General features: G+C 38.2%; 1 protein-coding gene across 9 annotated transcripts in view; it reads right to left on the reverse strand.

Annotated features, from left to right (window-relative positions):
* The window catches only part of RALGAPA2 (Ral GTPase activating protein catalytic subunit alpha 2), a 324,605-nt gene that overhangs the window by 155,741 nt on the left and 141,426 nt on the right, over nt 1–27,438 (reverse strand). For all 9 annotated transcript variants that reach the window (XM_032351550.1, XM_032351548.1, XM_032351549.1 and 6 more), the window contains 3 exons: nt 20,970–21,163; nt 20,037–20,135; nt 19,647–19,802 (listed from right to left, as the gene is read on the reverse strand). In XM_032351550.1, coding sequence (XP_032207441.1) covers nt 19,647–19,802; nt 20,037–20,135; nt 20,970–21,163 — 449 coding nt within the window. The remainder of the gene's footprint in view (nt 1–19,646; nt 19,803–20,036; nt 20,136–20,969; nt 21,164–27,438) is intronic.

Genomic DNA, 27,438 nt, shown 5'->3' on the forward strand with positions numbered 1-27,438 from the left:
AGTAACTGGAAAAACCATAAGTGATAAGAAAAACATATGGTGATGGCAACAGAAATTGGTTTATTCATTTTGCATAGTGTTGTTTCTTTAGTTCTCTTATAATTGACCTTTAGAACGATAAATGTGTAAAATAATTTTGTTTATTATGGCTCCAAACCTTCCAACAATTACACAAAATGAAAATTTAAAAGGAAGGATTCATTCTGGAAGCATTTCCATTGTTTACATAATTGCACAGCTATAATTTAGTGCTCGTGTTGTTATGGAAAATAAAAAAAGGGCCATTACAGGCCATTTCAATTCAAAATATTGCACAGTGGTGTCAAAAATGGGGGAAAATGTTCACTTTAAAGCAGTTTAAAATGGATTAACCCTGTAAACAAAAACATTTCAATATAGTATTCTGTGAAACACAAATGTTCAAGAAGTAGCCATCGTTCAAACGGAATTAGAAATGTTGCAACTGTACTTTCACACCAATTACATATATATTATTCACTTAATATTTGCTCAGGGCCTAGCAGATGATGGTTGTAACACAATAGCCGACCATCTGTCTCCCCGCCTTTCCTTAGCGGACTCGCGCCTGCTCCTCAGTAGCAAACAGATCCGGTTATTCCACCTAAAGTCACTCAGACCTTCCAGGAGGCCAAACAGAATTGTTAAGAAATACAATTTATGTATACAAAATCCTTCTTTAATTTTTTACTTTAAGAAAAATAAAATGCTAAATGAATCACTTCACTGTTTTTCAGAGAAGATACCTGCCTTTTATGCAGAAAATTCTAAAGGGGGCTCTTTTGTTTGGTAAAAGGGAGAATGTACAGATCTGGTTATCTCATTAATCCAGTTAATGAAAAGGTTCAACTCATTCCACGCCCACGCAGAATTACTAATTACCAAAATATTTGAATGCAAAAGGATACTTTTAACAGTAACCCTGGATATGACCAAAACTTTAACAATTAAAAAGGCAGCTATAATCTTGCAGTACTTTGAGGACATATTTGTAAGTATCAATTATCTCCTCCTTAGTGAAGCTCAGAAATGCCGAATGACCAAAAATAAATAAATTAATTAAATTAAAAACATTTTAAAAAATTTAGTTTTCAGAAGAGCAGCTCTCTCCAGGTCCCGAAACCTTGGCCTCTTGCTTCTGCTAGTAGGCCTTTGCTTCTCCAGTTCTGTGTAAAAGACATGCTTTACACACCACAACCTGCTACTTGGCCTCTTCATACTCTACATTGGTTCAGACAGGACTTTTTGCTGATAAAAATAAAGTCTTTTTGATTATAGCCTTTAAAAAAAGCATAGCAGACCATGTCACGAGCACTGTGCTTCTGCAAGAGTTGCTGAAAAGACAACACAGCAGAAGAAAGCTAAAAATTCCTTTCAAGATCTGAGTCAAAGAGTATGTGGTATGTGCTACGCATTGTATGTTAAAAGGGCCAAGTATGGTATGAACTTTCTGGAGAAAAAGCAGAGACTTCTGTGAATGCTGACAAATGTGACCTCTCTGGGTGTAACTGTTACCAAGGCCAGAAGAAATATGACAGGACAGAGTAATTGGGCTCTGTAGTTGGAGAAGCAAAGTCATCTAGTACTTCTCACCATGCAATATGCTACGGAGAAGACACTGAGTTTCCCTGACAGCAGTGCGCAAAGAATAAAGGGAGTGAAAAACCTGAAATGAACTTCTGATGGCCACAGGAGCTGCTTTGACCATTTGCATGAAATCACGATTTCAGAAGTGACAGAATATCAGGCAGATGGCAGAGAAAGTCACTGCAACCATCAGCTATAAGGAGAGCCTTGAATTTTTTTTTTTATGATTGCTTGAAATTAATCCTGTATCTGTGAGGAAGAACTCTACTAGCCTTCAAACTGATGAAGACTATCTTACTGCCTCAGGAAAAATGGGGGACTGACTGGTTGAGTGACTGGTTTTAAGAATTTTATTTTATACTGAAGTTGATATGTCACTAGATTATTTTTTTTTTTTTAAAAGATTTTATTTATTTATTTTACAGAGAGAGAGAGACACCACAAGTAGGCAGAGAGAGGGGGGGAAGCAGGCTCCTCGCTGAGCAAAGAGCCCGATGTGGGGCTCGATCCCAGGACCCTGAGATCATGACCTGAGCTGAAGGCAGAGGCTTAACCCACTGAGCCATCCAGGTGCCCTGTCACTAGATTATCCTAATTGCTTCTTTTTCTTTCTGTTATCTGTAAGAGCAATATTGAAAGTGCTTAATACTAACCACCAGACCACCAGGGAGAGCTTTACTGAGATATAATTTACTTGTAATAAAATATACCCTTTAGGGGCGCCTGGGTGGCTCAGTGGGTTGGGCCTCTGCCTTTGGCTTGGGTCATGATCTCAGGGTCCTGGGATCGAGCCCCACATTGGGCTCTCTGCTCAGCGGGAGCCTGCTTCTCTCCCCCGACGCTCTACCTGCTGCTCTGCCTACTTGTGATCTCTCTGTCAAATAAATAAATAAATACACACACACACACACACACACACACACACACACACACCCTTTAAAGTGTACAACTCAGGGACACCTGGGTGGTTCATTTGGTTAAGTAACTGCCTTCAGCTCAGGTCAAGATCCTGGGGTCCTGGATGGAGCCCCACATCAGACTTTCTGCTCAGCAGGGAGTCTGCTTCTCCCCCTGCTCGTGCCCCCTGAGTATACAACTCAGTCATTTTTGGTATATTCATAAAATTGTGCACTATCACCACTATTTAATTTGAGAACATCTTCACTCTACCCACAAAGAGTCATCCTCTATTCCTGCCCACCAGGCAACCACTCATCTACTTTTCTTTCTCTATGGATATACCTGCTTTGGGTATTTGAGAATATGGAATACGTGGCAGTTTTTTTTTTAACCTGGTTTCTCTTACTTGATAGATTTTCAATGTTTATCCTTGCATGTAGCAATACTTTATTCCTTTTCATGGCCCAATAATATTCCACTGTGTTGATACATCAAATTTTGTTTATCCTTTCATCAGTTGATGAACATTTGGGTTGTTTCTACCTTTTGGTGATTGCAACAGTGCTACTATGCAAATATGTGTACCAGTTTTTGTTTGAATACCTATTTTCAATACTTTTGGGTATATACCTAGCAATGAAATTGCTGGTTTATATGGTAATTCTATGCTTGAACTTTTGAGGAAGTGACAAACTGTTCTCTATAGCAGCACTACTAGTTCACATTATTACCAGTAACATACGAGGGTTCCAATTTCTCCACTTTTCATCAACATTTTTTATTTTTCATGTTTTTTAAAAATTATACCCATTCTAGTGAGTATGAAGTGACACCTCACGTGACTTCGATTTTTACTTCCCTGGTGATTAATGGTGTTTAAAACCTTTCCACATAGTTGTTGGCCATTATGATATCTTCTTTGGAGAAGTGTCTAAATCTTTCAACCATTTTCAAACTGAGCTGTTTGTCTTTTGGCTACTGAGTTATAAAACTTCTTTATGTATTCTAGGCACTAGACCCTTATCAGATACATGATTTGCAAATATATTCTACCATTTTGTGGGCTGTCTTTCACTTGTTTGATAGTGTCTTCTGGTGTACAAAATTTTTAATTTTGATGAAGTATAATTTTTTGAATTTTTTTCTTTTGTTGCTTATGCTTTTGATGGCATATCTAGTCATTTCTTCTAACAGTTTCATAGTTTAAGCTCTTATATTTAGGTCTTTGATCCATTTTGAGTTAAAGTCAGTACATGGTGTGAGGTAGGAATCTAATTGGATCCTTTTACACGTGGATATTCAGTTGTCCCAGTACCACTTGCTGAAGTGACTATTCTCCCACTTCGCTGTCTTGACCCCCTTGTTGGAAATCAGTTGACCAGAGATAAATGGCTTTATTTCTGGACGCTCAGTTATATTCCATTGATCTATATATCTAATCTTTTACCAGCACCAATACTCTTCCTATTGCTGTAGTTTTGTAGTGAGTTTTGAATAGGGAATTGTGAGTTTTCTAGTTCTGTTCTTTTTCAAGACTGTCTTAGCTATTTGAGGTTTCTTGCAACTGCCTAAGAATTTTAGGATCAGCTTTTCCATTTCGGTAAAAAAGGCCATTGGAATTTTGATAAGGATCCAACTGAATCTTCAGATCAACTTGGGGAATATTGTTATCTTAACAAAATTAATTAGTATTCCCATCCAGGAATATGGGACATTTTCCGACTTATTTGTGCCTTCTTTAATTTCATAGAGGAATGTTTTATAGTTTTCAATGTATCTCTTTCATTTCCTAGGTTATATTTGTGACTAAATATTCTGCTCATTTTGATAAATGAAATTGTCTTCTTAATTTTATGTTCATATTGTCCATTGTGGTGTACAGAAACACAGGTAATTTTGTATATAGATCCTATATCCTGCAACTTTGCTGAATTAATGTTTTCATTCTAATGGAAGTTTTTAGTGAGTGTGGCAATTCCTTAGGGTTTTTATACACAAGATCATTGTCTGTGATTATAGACAGCTTTCCTTCTTGCTTTCCAGTCTGCATGCCTTTTATCTCATTTTCTTACCTAACTGCCCTGGCTATAATTTCCAGTACACCACTGGATAAAAGCTGTAAGAATGAACATCCTTCCTCATCTTAAGGAGACTGTGGAAGTTTTATGGAAAAGGAAAAAATGGAAAAGCGTGTTGTTTCTGGGATGGGAAGAAAGCCAGAGCCTATGATGTGGCATTCAAACTTTTCTCTAAATATTTCTGGAGATTAGCAAATTAGTGCAAGGATGCCCAGGGTACTTGGAGATCAGATGCACTGAGAAAGAACTTACCCTCTATCATATGAATGAAGTCATTCTCTCAGCCCTAAGTCCTTAGCAACATGAATGAAATATACAACCCCCTTTACTCTGACCAACAAAACCCTGTTTGCAGTCCACAGATCAGGAGAAGCCACTTTCACATGGGCTTCCTATACAGGGCGTTTCACAGCTCACTGGGGAGACTAACAGAGAGATGGCAAACCCGTCAGGAAATTCCGGCACATTTATGATTCCATAAGATGAAAAAAACTGTTGCGAGGGTTGTGGAGAGATGTGACTTACCAGCTGCACCAATCATGCCTTGAAGACACCATGGCCTGACTATGTAATGACTGTCTTAGTCATGACCCTGATGAACCTCAAATCTAAAACATTACAGTTTCTACAACAGGCTGGTTTAATGAGGTTGATGCAGATGCTCAGAGCAGTTATTAACTCCTGACAATTGGACTTCAGCAAATGAGGGCTTTAGTGAGTCGCTGCTGGCAAGTAATGACAGCAAAAGTGTCGAGGCTGTGCAGACTTCTGTGAGCGCAGAGTATACTCAGATTGCAGGACATGGATGCGGCATTCTAAAATGGGACTAAACCTGGTGGCCCAAGCTGGGGGACAGTAGACACAGAAAGGCATTTGTAATAAGGGCTAGGAAGCAGGGTGGATGGGGTGGGCCAGGAGGATACTCAAATGTGTTTTTTTCTAAGGCAGCCAGCTCAAGCCTCTCCACTGGCTCTTCCACGAACTCCTCCACAGCCTTTATGACATTCTGGAGCAGAAGCAAAGGCAAAGAGTCACTGGCATCACCGATTACAGGACTGTTAGAAATGTACTTATGGAGTGAGCATAATCATGCAAGTATTATCATTAAGGTAGGAATTACCGCAATGAGAGAAACATGCACTCATATAATTAATATGGGTACTACAGCAACAGGCAGCCATTCTGTTCCCAGGTATGGTGTTCATTCTGCTTCAGGAATAAATCAGCTGGATATATATTCTTCTTAGAATACTAAAAAGAAATTCTTGGATGAAACCATAGACTTAATATACTCAAATGCTGCCTAATGCCAAGGCTGCAAGGTGCAGTGAGGTTCAGTCAACATTGCCTACGATGCCAAGTGGAATACACAAGTCACTCTCATGCTGGAATCCAGGTTAGGATCTGACTGCATACTTGTATTACCTTAGAATGAAGTAAAGAAATTTAGTAAGGGAAACATCTTTCTACTGAATTTGGGTAACAAGGATATTTAATGTGTTCCTTTGGAACTTTGAAAACCTAGAGAAGAAAGATCTAAGAGATCATCATTCAATTTTTTCATTTACACATATAGAATAGGAGATCGACAAAGGCCAGAAACTGTCCCAAGGTCTGCACACAAACCAAAGCCTGCTCCTCCTCCTTTGGAAGATAAAGTGTTAATGCAGGGTCAGTTAAGCACCATTTGACTTTGGTGAATAGCGGGCCTCACATGTAAAGCCAGAGCATCATTCTAAGGACATTACTTAGCTCCGAAACATAAATTATTCTTTCATCCCTTCACTCTGCCTAATAATCATTTATAAATGCAAATAATACTTTTTTAGAACTATACTTCCAAGTAAAGTCAATAAATGCTCTGGCTTAAAAATGTGCTTCCAAAATATATACATATCACTCTCATAGAAATATTATCTATCAAATGAAAAACTGGGTCATAAAATGCTATCTTCAAAATAGAAATGAGCCTCCCACCAAAATATTCTTAGGAAACTGGGACAGAAATTGCACATGCACACGTGTGTGTGTGTATGTCCTGGTGCACACACATACACACATGCACATGCCTGAGGCAGAGGCACTGTGTGTGTAGAGGTGGTAGTTAGAAAGATTCTATGGAAAAACACCAAGAAATCTCCTAGGAACCCAATAAGAAATGAGGATTCTTGTTTTTCCCTCAAATGAATACTAGAAAACCCACATCATTTGTGTCTTCTGTGTTTTAATATTGCTAAAAGACTTAGAGCTTCTGATGTTGTTAAAGATCAGTGTCCGGTGCATTTAAAAGTGTTTCCTTCTCCCTTACTGAGATTGGGAAGCCTGGTTCTCAGGCGTGGATGAAGGTGAGTCTGCTTGGTGGAATTGGTTCTCTGGGCTCTTTGCTAGCCCATGACCAAGAACAGGTTAAAGAGGAAACGCTCTTCCTTTTTGAGCCCCCATGTCCTCTCATGTGTTTTCACACAGGAGAAGAAATATGCTTTGGAATATGATTATTATATACTCTTTTTATTCTAGGATAACCTAAGATACATGTTCTCTAGTTTGTTTCCTTGTATGTAAAATAACTCCACCTGAGTGTGGGAGCAAAATCAAAGCTACCCATATTTTGTGTTCTATCAAAAAAAAAAAGGAGGGCGGGGAGAGAAAGAGGAGCAATATGCTGGTCATCCAATTCTGGGACTCTACAAACCCATCCTACCAACATGGAGGTCTGGACACGATATGTGGAGCATCCCAACAGGGAACATTTTTAGTTTCATCTTGGGCAAAAGACTTATATTGTCTTCTTTATATTTCATAATGAAATATGTGTTTGGACAATGAGCTCCCAAGAATGGCTTAAGTCTGAGAGGAAATTCCCAAAGGGAGCTAGCTATCTCAACCCACTTCTCAGGCTAGAACCACTAAGAAAGCAGCAGTTTTGGCAAAACTGAGACATCCCCTAGCCTGCTTGTTCCACTGATGGAGAGCCCAGTGGACGTGAATCCCACCACAGGAGGAAGGAAAGAGGTAAAGGCAAGGAATTAGACCATCTAGAATAATTAAACCACCTTTAACTGGTCGACAAATGACTTGCTGCTTCAAGTCTAGGAACAGGTGTTTAACATTTTGGTTTCTGATTTACACATAATAAAATTTATTTGGGGGACTTAAAAAGTACTTCCTTTAAACAAAGTTGCTTTCAGGCAGATGTTGGAGAGAAGGAGGAAGAAGGAAGAGGATGGATTTGGACATAAGACTCCTGAAAGATACCACTACTTTGATCTCTGATCTTGGGCAAGTACTTTGTCTCCTGAGCATCAATTTCATCTGTAAAAATGCAACCTACCCCACAGTGCTCTTACAAAGGGTGACAGAGACTGATTGGTAAGCATTTTGTAAATTCTAAAGCCTCATACATCATTGTTTGTATTAAATTATGGCAGCGTTTTTAATTATGATCTTATTAAAATATTAATTTTTCTAGGGCTAACTGAAAAAGAAGACTTGAAACAGATTTCATTTCAAATCCACTCACTGGGGTGCCAGCGTGGCTCAGTCAGTTAAGCATCCCGTTCTTTTTGGCTCAGTTCATGATCTCAAGGTTGTGAGATTGAGCTTCATGTTAGGCTCCATGCTGGACATAGAGCCTGCTTAAGATTCTCTTTCTCCCTCTGCCCCTCTCCTGCTCATGCTCTCACTCTCTAAAAAATATACACAAATATAATAACAGTAATAAAATAAAGTCCTTTTATTTAAAAAAAAATCCACTCATTTAAAAGGAGTCCAAAATGAGAGCCACATCATTTTGTCTTCTACAAAATTTTGTCTTCTACAAAAACATTTTGTCTTCTACAAAAACATTTCACAATAAATTGACAAAGTTCTTAAGTGCTAACTTGGTTGTAGGTACCATGTCAGCTGCTGTGAGGGGACTGAGGCAGAATAAAGCATGGCCCCTGCCCTCCAGCAATGACCCCTCAGGGGTGGGGGACACCTCTACATAGCTGAGAGTGAGAGCAAGACAAGAGCACAGGGCTCCTCCAGGGGCACAGCCATGAGGACCCAAGGGAGAGAAGCAGATAGGTGACACAAAGGCCCCGAGTCTTAACAAAAGAACCATGCTGCACACATTCAATGCAAGACTCCAGTATTGGGGGGGGGGTAGGTATTTTATTTTGTCTTACTATTAAAAGGTTCTCCTCTTCTAAAATTTCTCTAGCCACTAAAGAATATTTTTCCATGGAAGAACAAAAGAAAAATTGTTGTTTATTGTTTCTTCAGAAAACAATGTTCTCTCTAAAATGTGTTCCAGTAAATAGCATTAATAGCTGAACAGTCTGCAATTACCACACTCCCACTTATTGTTATGTATTAAAAAGGAATCAAGAGACAAAAAGAGATTATTCTCCACAAGGAGAGCACTTTCTCACAGAAACAAAACTTGCAATTTAGAATGCTTTTCTTGATGTTATTTCCTTGTATCCAAACCTATCCTTTATGGATTATAAACCACAGTCATGATTTAAAATCTCTTATATTCAAAAACCAATCCTTCCCACATAGGAGTTAAGGTATCCCCCTCCCCAAGTACAATTCAATATTTGCAATGCTTCCACATGCCACCTCTCAGCCTCTCAGTTCTTCTCTGCCTAAAGAAAAAAAAATAAATTTTCTTAAAATCTTCATAGAATTCTAAAGGGTTAGAGAAGTTCTTGTAGGTCAACAAGCGATTTCCCAAACAACGGGAATCTCTTCTGCAGCAATCCAAGTAGCACTTACTGAAAGCCTAACTGCCCTCATTTTTCCAGGGCCCCAAAGACAGCCATTACAACTCCATTTCACAGAACAAGCAGTTCAGGCCAGAGGCGGCTATGTGGTCACCGACTCAAGATGCACACAGCAACTCCAGTGAAGATCAGGGTTCAAGGTCCCGAGTGAATGGCCCTGTTGCCCAGGCCACCAGGAGGTGGCCAGACCAGCAGGCCATTGTGGACAGACATGACAGAGTAGGAGAGGCTTACAAACCCCTGATCAATCACCAGCCATGTCTGAACTGGACACCTGGCTAGAATGCGCTCCTGGTGGTGAGCTGGAGTCTACCAACAGTCCCTGCTCAGGAGGTAAGACAGCCTGATCTCTCTCTCCTCATAGACAGGGCTCCAGATATTTGAAGGAAGCAATGATCTGTGCCCATGTGCCAACTCCTCACCATGCAAGCTGTTCTCTCGCCATCCTTTCTCATCTCAGCCACTTGGCAGTGTGCACTACAGCGTGCAGCAGGGAGAACAGTCCCCCAGAACCCCTCCCCGCTGCCACACACACTTGCAGTGCCTCAGGCTCTGGGGCTGCAGTTCACACCACTCATTCAGATTCAGCTTCTGGACAAAATGCACCTTAGGTATTTGTCATGTTAACTCTGAATTAATGTAATCACTCCATGTTGGAGTTCTAAAATTGTTTTTCTTTTTAAAAAATAAATTGGACCATATGAAATTGAATCCCCCCTTTTTGAAGAAGAGTTCCCTGCTAGCAATTTTCATAATGTTCAGCCTCAAACATTTGCCTCTCTTTAATCTCCCTGGTTAAATTTTTGTGGGGTTTAATTTCCTTGGTTAAGTTGAGAAAGCTAGTCTTTCATACTTGTTTTGATTGCTGGGTTCTGTCATTTAATTTACATCGCCCGGATCTTCTCCTAGTCTGGTGTCATCTACATAGGTGCTACTATTCAAGGGCAGGGTCCCCCAACCACAGCACTACTGACACTGGACTGTAGCCCAGTGCCCCTAGAGGGGAGGGTGTGGCAACCTCCCCTGCCATCCCAGGAATCAATATTCTAGGGTAATGAATGATGGCTAGATCACCACTATAGAAAGCAGAAAGTTCATGTCAGCTCTGAAATTGATCACTAGAGCCACAGTCTCAACCAGAATGATTTGGCTCAGGTACTTTGGTTATCTGTTCTTCACCATGATGCCACATGGATTTGAGAAGGGCTTCCTCTTTTTTTTTCTCCTATTTATACTCCTATAAATCAACATATTTATTGAGTGCCTACTCTGCCTGGGAAAAGACATGATGGACTCCAGTGAGTCTATTAAGGAAGATTCTGGTGACATGGGCCTTCTTAGAAGCCACTGTAGGACTTCCTTCCAAAGAGAGACCTCGGGACACAAAAGAACATTTTTTCTAGTGGAAGATGTAGGTCAGCTTATACACTTTACCATATGGTAACAGTTGAGTAAGGACAAAATCTTTCAATTTTCCACATACACTGAGTTGCTATTATATTTCATTTTTATGCTTTATTTCATGTAGCATATGCTTATTAAAGATGTATGGCTAAATTTGTAATTAAATTCATAATTCAGACTCTTCACTGACAGTGTTTATTTAAAAGAAAGTCTTTATAGCTTTAACTCCAAAAAGGAAAATCAAACAAGACTCAAGTTTCTGGCCTCAGGTAAACCTCTCCCTCGCCAGGTCAGCCTCCCCTGCTATTATCTTACACTTTCTAAAGCTGTGAAACAAGTTCACTGCACATGTGTTAAACCTCCTAACTGAAATCTCTACCATCTGTTACCTTCTACATATTTCTACTTTCCTTATTTAGGTGTTCGAGGGGTAAGTGGGCTTGGTCTATAGCTTAATGAAAATAATTATTGGTTTCTCAGCCATATAAGAAAAAAAACCCCTCCAGGTATGATTTTGTGTGGTCATCTGTCTCAAGTCTCTATCTATGGTCATTAATAGTTAAGCAAAGGTATAATAAAATTTTCTTTGGTAAAACTTGACTAACCTTTGGTTTGTACATTCTCATGAAACCTTATGGGAAACACTCAGAAACCACCGGATACTACCTGGTGGTAGAACACGAACCATGTGATAAGTTCTACATTTCATCACTCTGAATTTGTACAGTAAGGACACAGTGAGAATTATTAGTTTATCAATACACACTAGGACAGGGTTCATATATACCACTCATCCTTGAAAGCATTAGTCTTCCATCAAACCTAAGTCAAACTTGAAAGTTTTATTTATTGCTATAGGAGAACTTTACATTCAACAAAATCCCACTAATTTTTTTTTAAAAAAAAGTAAATTCACACACAAATAATATTTTTAGAAAAATAAAGATTTTTTAAAGTTTCAAAGTACTTCCAAAAACAAATAGTAACAAAACTGGCTAACAAAAAATAAGATAACAGAGACCTTTAGAAATCTAGTTTAATAACTGTAAAAAATTCACAGTTCGGATGTCAACTGTTCAAAATTCAACAGGGTTAGACATAATGTTCTCTTAAGTGGAGAAGAAATGTACCTGGAAACCTTTCCAACACATTTCTACTTCCTAACAGTTAAGAATTCTTTAGGGACACCTCTCAGTGTATCCTCCATACACCTGCTTTGCCTGCCCCTGTGTTACCATGCCCACGATAAAGAGAGAGGTTCCAGCCTATCTAGCCTCCCACCTTTTCTCAAATCCCCATCTTGCCTTTCTGAATTGACTTTTGCTTTGAGAGATAATGGGAATACTGCCAGTAGGCTCTATCTTCTCAGGGCACTTACACATAGCACTATACCCAATCTGTCCAAAATACTCCTCACACACACACAAACACACGAAGTACACAAAACCTATATGCACATGCACAGAAATATTCATATATGCACATATAAATAAATGAATCTATGCATATAAACTCCATTTGCATTTCAGTCCTTGTTAGGCCCCCATTACCTTGCCCCTGGATTATTTCAACAATTCCCTCTCTGTGCTTATTGCCCTCATTCCTTCCTGATTATAACCTACCCCATATAACTTGGTTTAAGTTTCTTTTATTTATTTATTTATTTGACAGACAGAGATCACAAGTAGGCAGAGAGGCAGGAAGAGAGAGAGGAGGAAGCAGGCTCCCTGCTGAGCAGAGAGCCCAATGTGGGGCTCGATCCCAGGACCCTGAGATCATGACCTGAGCCGAAGGCAGAGGCTTTAACCCACTGAGCCACCCAGGCGCCCCCAAAAGTATGCTGGTTTAAGCTTCTTAAAAATGCTTTTTGACAATGTTGAGTGCTGTGTTCCAAGACGTTCAATGGCTCCCCATTAGTCATGAGATAAAAACAATGCTGAATCAGGTTCCCTACAGTGCTGCCTAGATTCATGTCTGCACATTATTTTCAGGCACATATTTAGAACTAATACATAACACTCAGTTACTGTTCCTTGAACATGGATGGCCTGAGAAGGTCTATATCACTGACATGTGAAATTCTAACCTGCTTCTTGTCCGACTCTTTAAATCTTATCCATCCTAGAAAGTTCTGCTCAAATCAGTTCCAACTCCTCTGTGAGCTGTTTTCAAACTCAACTAAAAAGGTATTCAACCCAGTGCAATCCTCTAAGGTATGTACCAGTTATTTGGCTCTTTGCACAAGGTGATGGATACCGTATCTACTCATGTGTATCATGATGTCACATATGCCCTCAGAACCCGACAGGTTGTTACAATGGTGAGGAAAAATACTGAATATGAAAAGATTATTTAACATTTTGCTATATTTATGAAATAACAATGTGACCCTAATAATAAGTGCTTAAAAATAGATTAGATGATCCAAGAAGGCTCAATGGGAAAGGACGTAGAGGTCCTCTGGTCCAACCCATTCATTGGTCTCTTGTGCTCAGGCAAATGAAGCTTTTAAGTTAGTCTTCTAGAGTTCCTCCACTGGAACTCTATTTTAAAAACTATTTTCAAATGAAGCTGTTAAGTTAGCCTTCTAGAGTTCCTCTACTGATACACATCAAGGCTATTATTTAATCCTCTAAACATCAATTAGACCATTAAATTTATAAATATGCACTTTATCCTGGTAGCACTGAATCAAAATCCCATGAATTTAAACCTTGGTAATAATCACTTGCTGTACAGAACAAGCACTTTAGAGATACATTAGAATTACTTCCTTGGACATGAGATAAAACAAGGTCCCTAATTTGCCATCTTAATTCTGCACTTTTCCTGAAAATGAATACTCGTTTATGTTTAGCCTTAAATATATTTATAAACTTATGTGTACTGAACCCACAGTTTTAGTTATAAGTCTGAATTTTCAACAAAGAACAATTCTTTGTCTGAGAAAAAGGTGATGCAATTATTACATATCACTGCATGATACAGGCTGTCTGGGGTTATTAAAAGAGTCAGGTATGACCAATTTACAAGTATCACCCCTGCACCTTGCTTTCATAGCTCACTGCTGAGTCTTATGCTCACTGAGGGGTCTCTTGGGATCTTTTTACAAACGACTGTTTATTATTATATTATTCCATCATATACCTCATGAGAGGAGGTTGTAACATCCGTTAAGAAAATCATGAGCTATTTTGACTTCTAAGAACATTACTCTATATATGTTGTTTAAAATTACGTTTTAACATTGGTGTAGCAAAAAGTTCACTAAAATATGAAGTCAAATGAAAGCAAAAGTTCCCTAAAACAAGTTAAATATTCTTGGCTACAAAACAAGTGGCTAAAATTAAAGGGGAAAAAAAGAAATGCTACAAGTGCATTTAGTGACTGAAATATGAACCACATTGATCATGTATCGCCAGCACCCAGCGTGGTACATTGCAGAGTAGCCACTGTCTGAGCCAGGTTCTTACTTGCAGGCAACAGAATCCACCCTGTGGGGATGAAGACAAAAGGGATTTATATTGGGGCATGAGATGGCTTATAGAGATTCTAGAAGTGTCAGCGAACCAAGCATGAACCCTTCACAGTCAGGAACAAGGTGGCAAGCAGACTCGTCCAGCCATCTTCCAGAGTGATTCCAGCAGAGATGCTGCTGCCTGCTCTGGTCACAGTAACGCAGGTTCCAGAGTAGAACCTCCTCATGACAGCTGCCGCCCACCACTCCCTATGCATACTTTTCCAGCTCTGCCACCTCCGTGCCTCTGCTGGATGGGACCTGGGTGGATGTCGACCCAGCTGCAAGGAGCTGGGACACATACAGTTCAGCTTTTTAGCTTCCATCATAGAGAAGGCACGGCGAGCCGGGTGAAGAATGGCTAGAAAGTGAGTCAGTGGCAGGAGACACACAAAAAATGTTTATGAATCACAAGTGGGTTAAATAAACATTTTAGTGAAGTCTGACCTACAGCATGGGGAGTGGGTATTTCTCCACGTGTTCTGAAATTTCACAATGCCTAATTCTATCTTTCAGTAAAACCATTACGTTCAAAAGTAAGAAAATATATGGGGAAAGAAAAACATTAACATCTTAACATACCAGAAAATAAAATACACCCAGTTACTAAAGCTGCTGTTCTTTTCCTCATACTCTTCAGTATCATTACAAGGGCTCACTTTACTGAGGGTTGGTGTGTCCAGGCTCTGAGGTGACTGCATTACATATTTTACCTTCTCAAAGTCTTCAAACAACTATTGGAGGTAAGAACCCTAATTTCCTGCATTTTACATATAGGGGGAGGAAGTCATAGTGAGGTCAAATGACTTGGCTAATAAGAGGAACAGCCAAGACTAGAACGCAGACAGGCTGTCTTAAAGACCATGCACTTAACTATTACACTTTTTAATCATACTGCATTACACTTAGTCCATGACTTTATACTGTGATGATTCTAATTTGTCACTTGACAGTTACCTCCAGGCTAAACAACATATATTTCTCCACCCTAGAGAAGCCTCATGCTTTTTTGCTTGTGTTACAAAATTACAGATGAAAATGACAAAGACTTATATTTCCCAAAGTTTCTAGATGCAAATTTGCAACAATAATTTTACATTAATGTAAGCTTTGCCTTTAAAAGAGACTTTAACTTTGATGTGTAACAAACTGCATTAAGACATTAAATCTGTAAGTCATTGTTAAAAAAACAGTTCACTTACTTTAAGCAAAGAAAACGTTCCAGTCTTTGATATATGTTCTTAAAAACATGAAAATAAAATTCCTTTCCTCAACTGTCCTTTTCCATTTCACACATATTGATCTTTCCATATGTTTTAAATAATGATGAAATTAATAGGAACTGTTTTCAATAAACCCAAATCACGGTGCTTTTCAAGTCCAAATATTTTGGGGAAGACTGAGGTGAAAAAGCTGCCTAAGCATTAGGAAAAACTAAGAACAACCAGGAACAGCTTTAGAAGGGCAGCTGGAAGATGGTGAGAAGATGGGAAGGCAGCTATGGAAAGCTATCTGGGGCTGGAGATGGGAAGGCACTCCAGTCAGGAAGGGTTTGAGGAGAGGGAGCCAAGGCTTGAGCCTAGGTCAAACAAGATGGAAAGAGAAACAGAATCAAGGACTGGACTGCTTGACCAGCCTGTTGGCTATGGATCAAGGGGAAAGACATACCCTGTTGGAATAAGCCAAGCCTTGCCTGTAAATTCTATCAGCCTTTTTAATATGTGGCATTGGGCAAAAGTTCTCAATATTTTTTGAACCTTTGCTATTTAAACAATGGGTCATGATATTAATCTAAATGAATTGCAGAGAAGAATCAGTAGGACAACGTCATGCAGGTGCCAGTACAGAATCTGGCGCTGTGTGTGTGTGGGTGCTAGGGAACTGAAGACCCTCTGTCCCGCCCTCACCAGCCAACCAGACATGAAGCAGCTGGGCAGAGTGGAAGCTAACTGGAAGACCCATCATAGGCAGGCTGAGCAATCAGTTCCTCATGTCACCCCAAATTTTATTCATAATGTAGAGTTATTTTGAAAGTCCTTATGATCCTACATATTTTCTAAACAAGTAACAGTAGCAATATTTTTTTAAATAATTGAGAATGTAGGAGAAGTTTAGTTATTTCAAAGCATTTTCTCAATCATGCTAATAAACCATAAACTCAAACCGCACAGGTACTTGGGAAAATACTAGCTGGTAAAGTCATTATTTTAGATAGTAAATTATTCAGTTATTAGAATAGATAAACCTGGCCCAAATAAAAACAGCTGGCTTGGAATGTGCTACATTTTGGCTGTTCAGTCTATGTATCATTATTATATTTTTAAATACAGAAAGGTCTACATTTGTTTACATAATGAATTGGCTACCATATTAAATGAAACCATGGATTTATCTGATTGTATCACAGAACAGTCTGTGAGACATCTATTTTACAAATAGTTTTTTTTTTAATGTCTTCAATTACTAGAAGCGGCCTTACATATGAGAAAAAGATTTTTAACATCTTAAAGCTTATTTCCAAGTCAACACTTTATTAGCCACTACTGACATAATTTCGATACTCTCATATTTAGGAAAGCATTTGTAAAATGACTAAGCCACACCATCAGGCTCACAGGGCTCTGGGCCTTGCCTCCCTTTTAAAGGCCAACAGAGGGGAGGGAGCCACACGGTGAGAGTTGTGCAGACAAGTGCTCCACCTAATGGTGAAAGGAGGAAATTCACCTTGAATTTTATTTGTAAGACAAAATAAATGTTAGATCATTTAAAATTATTTACTATTACTTATTTTACTAAGAAATAAGGAAAATTTTTAAAAGGTTCTCCATGCAGGAAAAAAGTCTTTTAGGGGCAGGCTAGTGACTCTTTGAGAGCTTTCACAATTAGGAAACAAGCCCTGAGATGGTACTAGTCACAGGTGCACAGTTGGTCAATAAAAAATTGAATTTAACTGATTTAACTGTATTCTCTACTGTAGGTGTTTTTATTTTTATAATTAATATAATATCTGCTTCCAGAAGAACATATAAGTTCTGGAAAAACCACCATGATCCATTTAGGCATGTGGACCAAAAGTTAAACTAATTATCAGAGACATTTCTTACTCAAATGAGAAAGTTTCTTTCATTAGAAGGTATTCTGTATAATTTTCTTCTGGAAAAGAAATAAGGCTTATTTAGAGTAATTCTGTTTGGCAGACAGTCAGGGATTCTAAAACATATACCAGTAATTGTTAAGTTTATATCAGAACAGCCAGTTCTATTTAACACACATAAAAATTCAAGTGTCTAATGGCTAGACAATAGGCTGATTATAAAACAGAGATTTACATCCCAGTTTTGTCTTAGGAGTCTGGATATTGGGATCACTGCAAGCAATGGGCCAACACTTAAGATTTACGTACTTTGCAATGAACTATAAAAGCTCAAACTTAACCAAAACATGGCATATATTAAAATAATTTTAAAATGAAAATAATTTTAAGTACAAAAATCTGAAAACTTCACTTTTCTACACTATAAAATTGTATTTTTTGAAATTATGTTTTGGGTTCTCAAACTCTATTTCACCTCATGTTATTGTTTCATTTCCACTCCAACAGCCTTTAAAATAGAAAGATGATTTTATTTTTATTTTTATTTTTATTTTTTGAAAGAGGGTTTTAAATTCATATCTATTTATGTCACTTTCTAGAGAACTCATTCCAGGAATACTAAGTATTTGCTGCTGACTTCTAACTTGTTTTCATTGAATGAGAAAACTACAGTTGATTATTTCCAACTATTTCCAACTTTTTTTCCCTATAAAATCTTAGCAAAATACTTCTTTAAAGTACTGTGTTAACTAAACCTTTGTATCTTCTGTCACTGAGGGATTTCGTTATGATCTGTGAGAGTTCATTCTCTTCCCTATTTATAATCCCTCAATCTTCCACACACCCTGTTACATCATTCTGTGAAAGACGATTTCACCTGCAATGATGGCTACAAATATCTGAGCAGAGTACAAACATTTCTTCTTTCACATCTCTATTTCTGCATTTTTTAGGAAATAAATGAGACTGTGGGTCCAAGTCCAGTCTATTATACAGAATGTCCTCTATGCACTGCTGGAATCAGAGCAAATATGACAAAGACAACTCAGTAGGATAGTATGGTTATTACTTCAAATAAAAGCTCCATGATGAAAGCTTATCATCGTATATCAGGGGATGTATCCAAGAGTTTGAAATAGGGCTGAAGGGTCTAGAAGCTTCAGGAAGCATATTGTGAAGCAATAGAGAAAAACTAGGTATTCTGGAGAATGACCTCTTACATGTATCTCAAGGGTATCAAAAAGGTGTGTCTGTATTATACATTCAGAGAATGAAACAAATACAGAAAGGATGACATCTTGGTAGTTCATGAATGATTCAGGGTCACTGGTAAGTAGGTACAATTTCAAGGGTAAATCCTGAAACATTCTCCATACCTCTAATTGGTCAAAAAGACCTAGTAACAACATGAAATGCTTTGAAATTTCTTGAATCTTTCCTATTCCTTTCCATTCCCTGTGCTAACATCTTAATTCGCATCATTTTAAAGTTTAACCACGTCCTAATTAATCTGTCTCCAGGCCCAACCGCCCACTCTATCCTATCACTGTCACATTTTCAAATTCATCTTTCAAATTGAGTTCAGAATAATCTCTGTGAAATACAAACCAATCTTATCACTTCCTGGCTTGATATTCATACAGCAAATCACGACTGAGTTCCTGTTCCCCTCCCTGCCCTCTGCCCAGAGGCAGGGCTCTTCCCAATGGAGACAGGCCAGGGACTGGCCACATCCTACCCTGTACACCCACGATCTCCAAGGATGGGCTGTCACTAGTAGCTCCATTGACCTTTCTGTTTCCTTTTTAACCCCTCTTTGGAAGAAATTAAGATAACTCCTCATCTAGAAATGTCAGGACCCCTAATGTATGACTGTGGTCTTGTAAAAAAACACCCTGACTACTAAAACAATACTTTTCAAACAGTTTTAAGTGACCAGAATAATTTTCTTGGAACAATATCTATTGCAGAATCCCAACACCATTTTTTGGATATGACAACGTAGGCTGAGGCTAGCTCATCTAGAACTATATAAGGCACAGAATAAAGTTCAAATTCGGTTGGCGCAATGCAAGGTCAGTGGAGAGAAGCAGCAGGGATGTGATGAAAGCTGATTTACAATTTTGAAAAATCAATGTGGTTGCTGTGTATAGATAAGCTGAAACTACTGAGAATTTCTGTGTTTGATGTATTTTCATGAACCCTAATTTAACCTGCAAAAAGTCATATGCACTTTCCACCTTGTGGGCTACCGTGATAGGAGAGTCACAGAATACCTGATCCTCGCTGGTTAATCCCAGGTGCATCACAAGGTAAAAATGCACCAGGAAGTCCGAGTTTGGCAGAACATCCTGGCGTCTGGTCATCATGGCACAGATCAGTCTGTAGGCTTGCAGTTTCCCTTCCTTGTATTCATTTGGCAACATCGTCGCCTGCCAAGGAGATGAGGCTTAAATATTTAATTAACTCCAGATGCAGAGCATTTCAACATTTCATTTACTTCTTAGTATTCCATAAGAGTTTTTTATGGAGATGAGGGATGCAGGGGCTTTAGTAAGATTCAGTTTGTCTTCAAAACGTGCAGTCTTGGGCAATTACATTTTTTAAACTCAATTTCAGAAAGGAAGAGGAAATTGCAATAAAGGAATAAACACATATCCACTTGCCTTAAATAGCCATGATGCAAACATTCTGAGTGGTGGGATCAGGACCGGTGGAGAAGGAGAAGACTGGTTATCTAGGCTTATTGCCAGATTATCCCGTATCTAAGTCACAGAGAGAAGAATTTTAGTAAAGTAATTTTAGTAAAGGCCATGCTTAGCTTATCCCAAAAATATTTCAATGTTGTGTAGCCAATGTTCCACAGCCAAAGAGCTGCTTCTCACTAAATTTTTGTACACTGAGTAAAAACCTACAACATTAATAATTTTTTCTTTTACTGAGATCTACTGACATTTTCAATTGTGTTCCACTTACTGGACATGGTTTTAGGTTTAATACAAAACTAGGGCTTTGTTTTCCCTTGAGTGTGAATGCTGGGGGAGGTCCTGAACTCTACATGGTAAGGAATGGCTTAACAAGTTATACTGTATAAATATAAATCATTTTTTAAAAACAAAAGTAAAAAACAAAAAACTTAATAACCTAGGAAAATCATACCTTATAAACAAAAACCAGAATGAAAACTGTATGTATTCTAAAATTCTACCTTTGTAAAATGTATTTACCCACAAAATAAGACAATATATTTATACTGGTTATCTCTGTGGGATGATGATGTTAATTTTATTCTTATATTTTTCTATATTTTTCAAATTTTGTACAATAAAAACAGTATCACTTTTATAAAAAAAAAAACCACTCAACACCCTACCTTTTAATGTCCTATAGTAATATTCTCTATATGCATTAAATAACTCTTCTGCATTTATAAAATGCCCAAACTGTAAGTTCTTTATTATTTATTCTTTGCCAATCAAACATACTTTGTCTACACACCTAATCTGTGTTCCAGAATACATCAACTGCAACACAGTTTTTACGTTACATGATAAATCAGTTTCCCCCATTAGAATAAAAGTTAATGGAGCAGGACATACCTTTGCTAGTTTGTACCAGAGCTCATAGAGATACCCAAACACTTTGGCATGAATCTTGGGTGACTGGATATTGTTCACGTCCCCGAGGATTCCCAAGATTCTTCGCCATAATACAGCAGCAGAGTCTGGGTGCCAACCAGTGAGGTTCCCTCCAGCAATTATACTACAGTCATCGGCAAGGCACTCACTGCTATCTACAGAGAAAAACACGTCTGCAAACACAATCTTGATTTCATCACTACAGCTTTTTCTCTTTAATGAAAATTAGTCATGCTTGACAATTTATGTATTCAGAGTAAAATAATGCAGATGAAAAGTGTCAGATCGCTGACGATTTGAAAGGATAGAAAAGCTTAATCAATGAAGAAAGGTCAAATGAGTTTGATTCTTCAAACTAAAAAGGCAATAGCCTAGATATGATAAAACAGTTTCTGGAGATCCTGGGACAGGTTTCATAAAGCAGGGGAGGGAGTGGAAGGAGAACCTTGAGGAGGATGGATAGGGAAAAAGGCCATTAAAAATAGGTGACCAGGAAAGGCCTCATTGCTGGGGTGACATCTGTGGTGGCTGTTATTAACTCAGGTTTACTGGGGTATATTTGCTTGCAACAAATTTTATCCTTTTCACATTCAAGTTTTCAGAAGTGTATACAATCACGTAACTGTTACCACAAACTGCCATGAAAATCGATACAAGGAATAACTTCATCAACCCAGAAGTGCCCCCTTTATAGTGAGTCCCCTCCCCCACGTTCTTCGCCCCTTGCAACCACTGCTGTTTCCTGTCCCTACAGTTTTGCCTTTTCCAGAATGTCATATAAATGGAATCCTACAATATATATCCTTTTACTCTGGGTGCTGTCACATAGCTTAATGCACCTGAGATCCATCCATGCGGTGGTTTCTTCTTATTGCAGATGAATATTCCATTTTATGGATGTATCCTACTTTGATTATCCATTCACCTGCTGAAGAATGTTTGGGTAGTTTCCTTTTTTTTTTTTTTTAAGATTTTATTTATTTATTTGACAGACAGAGATCACAAGTAGGCAGAGAGAGAGGAGGAAGCAGGCTCCCTGCTGAGCCGAGAGCCTGATGTGGGGCTTGATCCCAGGACCCTGGGATCATGACCTGAGCCGAAGGCAGAGGCTTTAACCCACTGAGCCACCCAGGCGCCCCTAGTTTCCTCTTTTTAATGATTATAAATAAGGTTACCATAAACATTTGTTTACAGGATTTTATGTGAACGCATGTTTATAATTCTCTTTTTAAAGACCAGAATCACAAAATGGCAGAGAGAATTTCTTTGATATTTCTTCCTTTAAGTGGGCCATGTATTAGGGGTGCCTGAGAAAGGGCGTGCCCCTACATATCTCGAAGTGTTTGTTCCCTTACAGTCCAGTTTGGTTGGGTATAGAATTCTGTGACTTAAGTTCTTTGCTCCAATTTTTTATAGTCTCCTTTGTGATTTTAAAGTCAGCAGCATTCTGATGCTTGAAATTATTTCATGAAAAATTATTAACTCTGCAAAATTTTAGTATCCTCTTTTTTGTACCTAGTGTTCAGAAGCCTTGAGAAGTGCCCTGGTATCTATTTCCAGCCACTGTATTTGCCAGTTCATCGGTGCTTTCAACTATAATACTCATGTGTTGTACTGACTTCCATTGACTTGATTTTATTTCTGCAGCCGTATTTTTAATATCCAAAAGCTCTTTCTTGTTTTCATTTTTATACTCTTTATCCTTGTTTCATGGATGCAATATATTCTTACTTCTCTAAAGATATTAATAGCTTTTTAAAATTTTATTTCTTCCCATATTCCCTTTTTTGTTTTATTCTAAATCTTAAAAAATTTTAGTGTTATATTAATTTCAGGGGTACATTATAACAATTCAGTAATTCTATACATGACTCAGTGCTCATCAAGCTTAAGTGCACTTTGAATTCCTTTGGCTGAGGAATGGATGAAACAGACTCTCCTCCCCTTTTTTTCCAGACTCCTTTTAAGATCTGCTCCACCCTACTTCATCCCATATTCTTATATTTGTCTCATAGTTTTCATATTAAACATCCTCTTCAAATGGCTGGGGATCCTTGGCTATCTGTTCATATTTAAGAATGGTCCACAAAGAGCTGACTGGAAGTATAGCGCACAAGTATGATCTTTGCTGAGTTTTACCATGTTCTCAGAGAACCTCAGACATATGTATCTTTAGGGTTTTTTTTTTTTTTCCCCCTGAACTCAAATTTTAGGAAAAAGACTCTACTGCTCAGAGTATGCAAACTCTTATTTAGTTCCTTGGTTTTCAAGATAGCACCTCTACACCCAGCTCAGTATTGGTGACTCTAGGAGAGAAACCTCCCAATTTATTTGCTTTCCTTCTAGGATTAAATTCTAACTATTTCTTTTTTTTTTTTAAAAGCTGCCAGCCCCATGGTGTGGGAGAAGTGCTCACTTGTGAATGGCGGACATTGACATTTATTTATTTATTTTTTAAATTTTATTTATTTATTTGACAGAGAGAGATCACAAGCAGGCAGAGAGGCAGGCAGAGAGAGAGAAGGAAGCAGGCTCCCCGCTGAGCAGAGAGCCCGATGCGGGGCTCGATCCCAGGACCCTGAGATCATGACCGGAGCCGAAGGCAGAGGCTTTAACCCACTGAGCCACCCAGGCGCCCCAAATTCTAACTATTTCTTAAACAGACTTAGTCTTCCTGGTTTTAACCCCACCAATTCCTCCTACTTCTATAGCTACCTCTTACCGGCAATTTTCTAACCCTTTTAGGGAACCTGCAATAGCTGTAGTCAGGCTTTCCCTAGTACGGACACAGGATTCGGTATTCTCAGGTCTGCTGATGCCTTAGTCACATTGGTCACTATGTACTTTTTCTTGCCATCCTTGTCCTTGTGGATTTATGTCTAACTTAACATTACACCAATGTCTAATTTAACATTCCCTGCTGCTGACACCCTTATAATACATCTGCTATAATTAATGAACCAATGTTGAAACATTGTGTAAATGTTGAATGTTTCAATGTTGAAACATTTATGTAAAGTCCATACTTTATATCTCTTTAGTTTTTAACCTAATGTCTTTTTCCACCCCCTGTTCCAAGATTCCATCCAGGATACCACACTACATTTAGTTGTCATGTTTTCTTCATGTCCTCTGGGCTGAGTCCTCGTTTTTGATGACCTTCATTGTTTTGAGGACAACTGATCAGGTATTTCGTAGAATGTTCTTCAACTGGAATTTGTCAGCTGTCTTTCTCAATGATAGGCTTCCCCCCCACACACATCATCTTTTGCATTTCTGAAGCGAACTTCTCTTAGTTCTGATGTATGTATGATGTTTTCCCAATATTCTTGGGCTTCATTTGCTAAAACTTTATTTAGGACTTTTGTTGATACTCTTTTAAGTGAGATGAATTCAGGCGCCTGGGTGGCTCAGTTAGTTAAGCAACTGCCTTCAGCTCAGGTCACAATCCTGGAGTCCTAGGATCGAGTCCTGAATCAGGCACACAGCTCCACGAGGAGTCTGTTTCTTCCTCTGACCTTCTCCCCTCTCATGACCTCTCTCACTGTCTCTCTCTCAAATAAATAAGTAAAATCTTTTTTTTTTTTTTTAAAAAGGTGAGATGGATTAGTTTTTCTTTTTCTTTTTTATTTTTTTTTTAAAGATTTTATTTATTTATTTGACAGAGAGATCACAAGTAGGCAGAGAGGCAGGCAGAGAGAGAGAGGAGGAAGCAGGCTCCCTGCTGAGCAGAGAGCCCGATGCGGGCCTCGATCCCAGGACCCTGAGATCATGACCTGAGCCAAAGGCAGCGGCTTAACCCACTGAACCACCCAGGCGCCCAGTTTTTCTTTTTCAATACTGACCTTGTCTGGTTTTATTGTCAAGGTATCACAAGGTAAGTAACAGAATTTAGGGAGCTTTCTTTCTAATATCTAGAACAGGAAACGATAGTTTCTCTTTTATGTGAAGCTTCAGTAAACACAGAATTGTCCCTTATTTTTATAAATCTTTTCAAATTAACCTACTGTATTATTTTTAAAAACTTACATTGTTTATAGATCTGTTTCATTTTCACCCTCATTATTTTTTCCTTGATTAATCTTGCCTACTTGTGTATTTTATTAATGCTTTTGATTGTCTTTGCTTTCTAGTGTATATGGGGATGCTCTTAGCTTTATTAGTTCCTTTTTTATTAACTTCTATATATTATTACTCTGCCATTCTTTTCCTAATTTTTTGAATAGGACACACAGATCAATAATTTTCTCCTCTCATTTACACACCTAAGGCCATCAATATTCCTCCATATAAGTCTTCAGCTACAATCTAGAGATATTGGTATGCAGCTTCCACTGTAGTTCAGTTTGAAATATTTTCTAATTCTCAACTTAATTTCTTTTTGGATTTATTTTAAGTGCAGTTTTTAATTTCTTAATGTATTTTCTTTTATCTTTTTGTTCTTAATTTATTTCATCATATTCACAGGATGTGGTATAGTTTCAAAGCATGGACATGTGTTGAGACTTAATCATCTAATTGGTCACTTTCTGTAAATGTTCCATGTGCTTTTAAAATTACACATTTTTTATTTAATTTCAATGTTTTTTATATATCCATTCAATCAGGATTAATTGTATCATGTACTTCTCTCCTCCAATGTTTCTTTTCTGCTTAACTCTTCAATTAGTGAGAACTCATTAAAATTTCCTACTATGATTACGGTTTTATCAGTAGTTCCTTATAATTCTCTCAAATTTTGCTTCATGCATCTGGAGGCTATGAAGTTCATATAAGTTCAGAATTACTGCTCTAATAAGTTATTTCTGCCTTAAAGTTTATGTGACTGACATACATACAGTTAGCTCAGCAGTCTGTCTTTCTTCCTTGTTACCCATGTATTTGTTTACTTACTTAGGATCTTCCTGTACGTCATGTATTAGGGTTACCTCTCATAAACATCATATGGCAGGACTTTATTTCTTCAATCTAACCCAAGAGCTTCCAATTTTAACTGCAAGTTTCCATGGTTTTTATTGTAGTTGCCGACTTACTTGATTTCATTTCTAACAGCTTACTTTCAGCTTCCTGTTAAGTCACCTTTACTTTCTCTCTCTCTTTTTAAGTTTATTTATTTTTTTATTTAAGCCATCTCTACACTCAATATAGGGCTTGAAATCACAACCTCAACATCAAGAGTCAGCACACTCTTCCAACTGAGCCAGCTAGACAGTTCCGCGATTTGCTTGTCTTCTGAACCTTTGGAGGGAGTTTAAAGAGTTGTGTCTCCACCACTAATCCCCTTCATCTATTGTCTTACAACATACGTTAACGTAATCATTCCCAAAGTTCTGTTCCTTACCCAAGTGGAGACAGACTGATTTCCGGGCAATTATCAACACCCACTGAGTGTCATTTTCAGTATATAAGTTGTTGGTGTTTTTAGGGCCTAATCAAAGAAACTGAAACACAATCTATGGATATGAGGAAATCAAGTAGCCAACAAGGAGCAAGGAGTGAAGCTGACAAGGAGCCAGTGCAGATCCAAAAACAGTTCTGTATCCTTCCAACACTGCACCCACAACAGCTGTTGATAGCTTATTATATTAGTTATGGAAAGATCCCAAGACACTGAACAAAGGATTTAATAAGGATGGCACACAGTGTCATGGAAAGGCCTTCCAGAACACAGAAGCACTGTTCCTTCTTAGAGGAAAACACATCTGTACTTCCCCACAGTGATATCATATAATCAGTTGAGGAGACACATTACAATGTGCAGCTATAATCCAGGCTAGAATTCCTACATACTGTGCCTGAAAGACAGAAGTTAGAGACACCAAAATCCTAATTATGGGCCTTCTAGGTTCCTGACTTCTAGAAAGCCTCAGAAGAAAGACCCCTTCCTAATGTTTAATTAGTAAAATAAGTGCATCTGTCACTCTGAGAACTTATGCTGAAGCCTTAATGAATGCTTGTAAATCAATATAAACCCCCAAGTGAACAAATGGCATAATATGGCATTTATTTTTCTCATAAAGAATGTCATGATGTCTTTAATCTCTTGTGGGGTAAGAAGAAAAAAAAGAAAAAAGAAAGGGGATTAGATGATTTATAGTTTTGTTTCATCCTCTACTACCAACCAAAATGCAGCCATCCAAAGAGAGATCAGCTCCCAGCATTCCAGTCACACTGGAACTCCAACTGAGTAACAACTCCAAGTAAATGTAGGCCAGGTACCTCAATACCTGTACGTCTCTGCTACCTGCCAACTAATACAGTTTCAGTTATGAAAGAACCCCATGTAGAAAGTTTCTAATACTGCTTTGCTCTCAGAAAAATTTATACCTCAGTGATAAAATCCTAGGAAACATCCTTTACCACATTACTAAAGTATGTTGAGACCCTGAAGTGACTGTACACTCAAAATTACTGTGAAATTTGAAAAAAG

This window comes from Mustela erminea, chromosome 7 (assembly GCF_009829155.1).
Source record: "Mustela erminea isolate mMusErm1 chromosome 7, mMusErm1.Pri, whole genome shotgun sequence".
Taxonomy (NCBI): domain Eukaryota; kingdom Metazoa; phylum Chordata; class Mammalia; order Carnivora; family Mustelidae; genus Mustela; species Mustela erminea.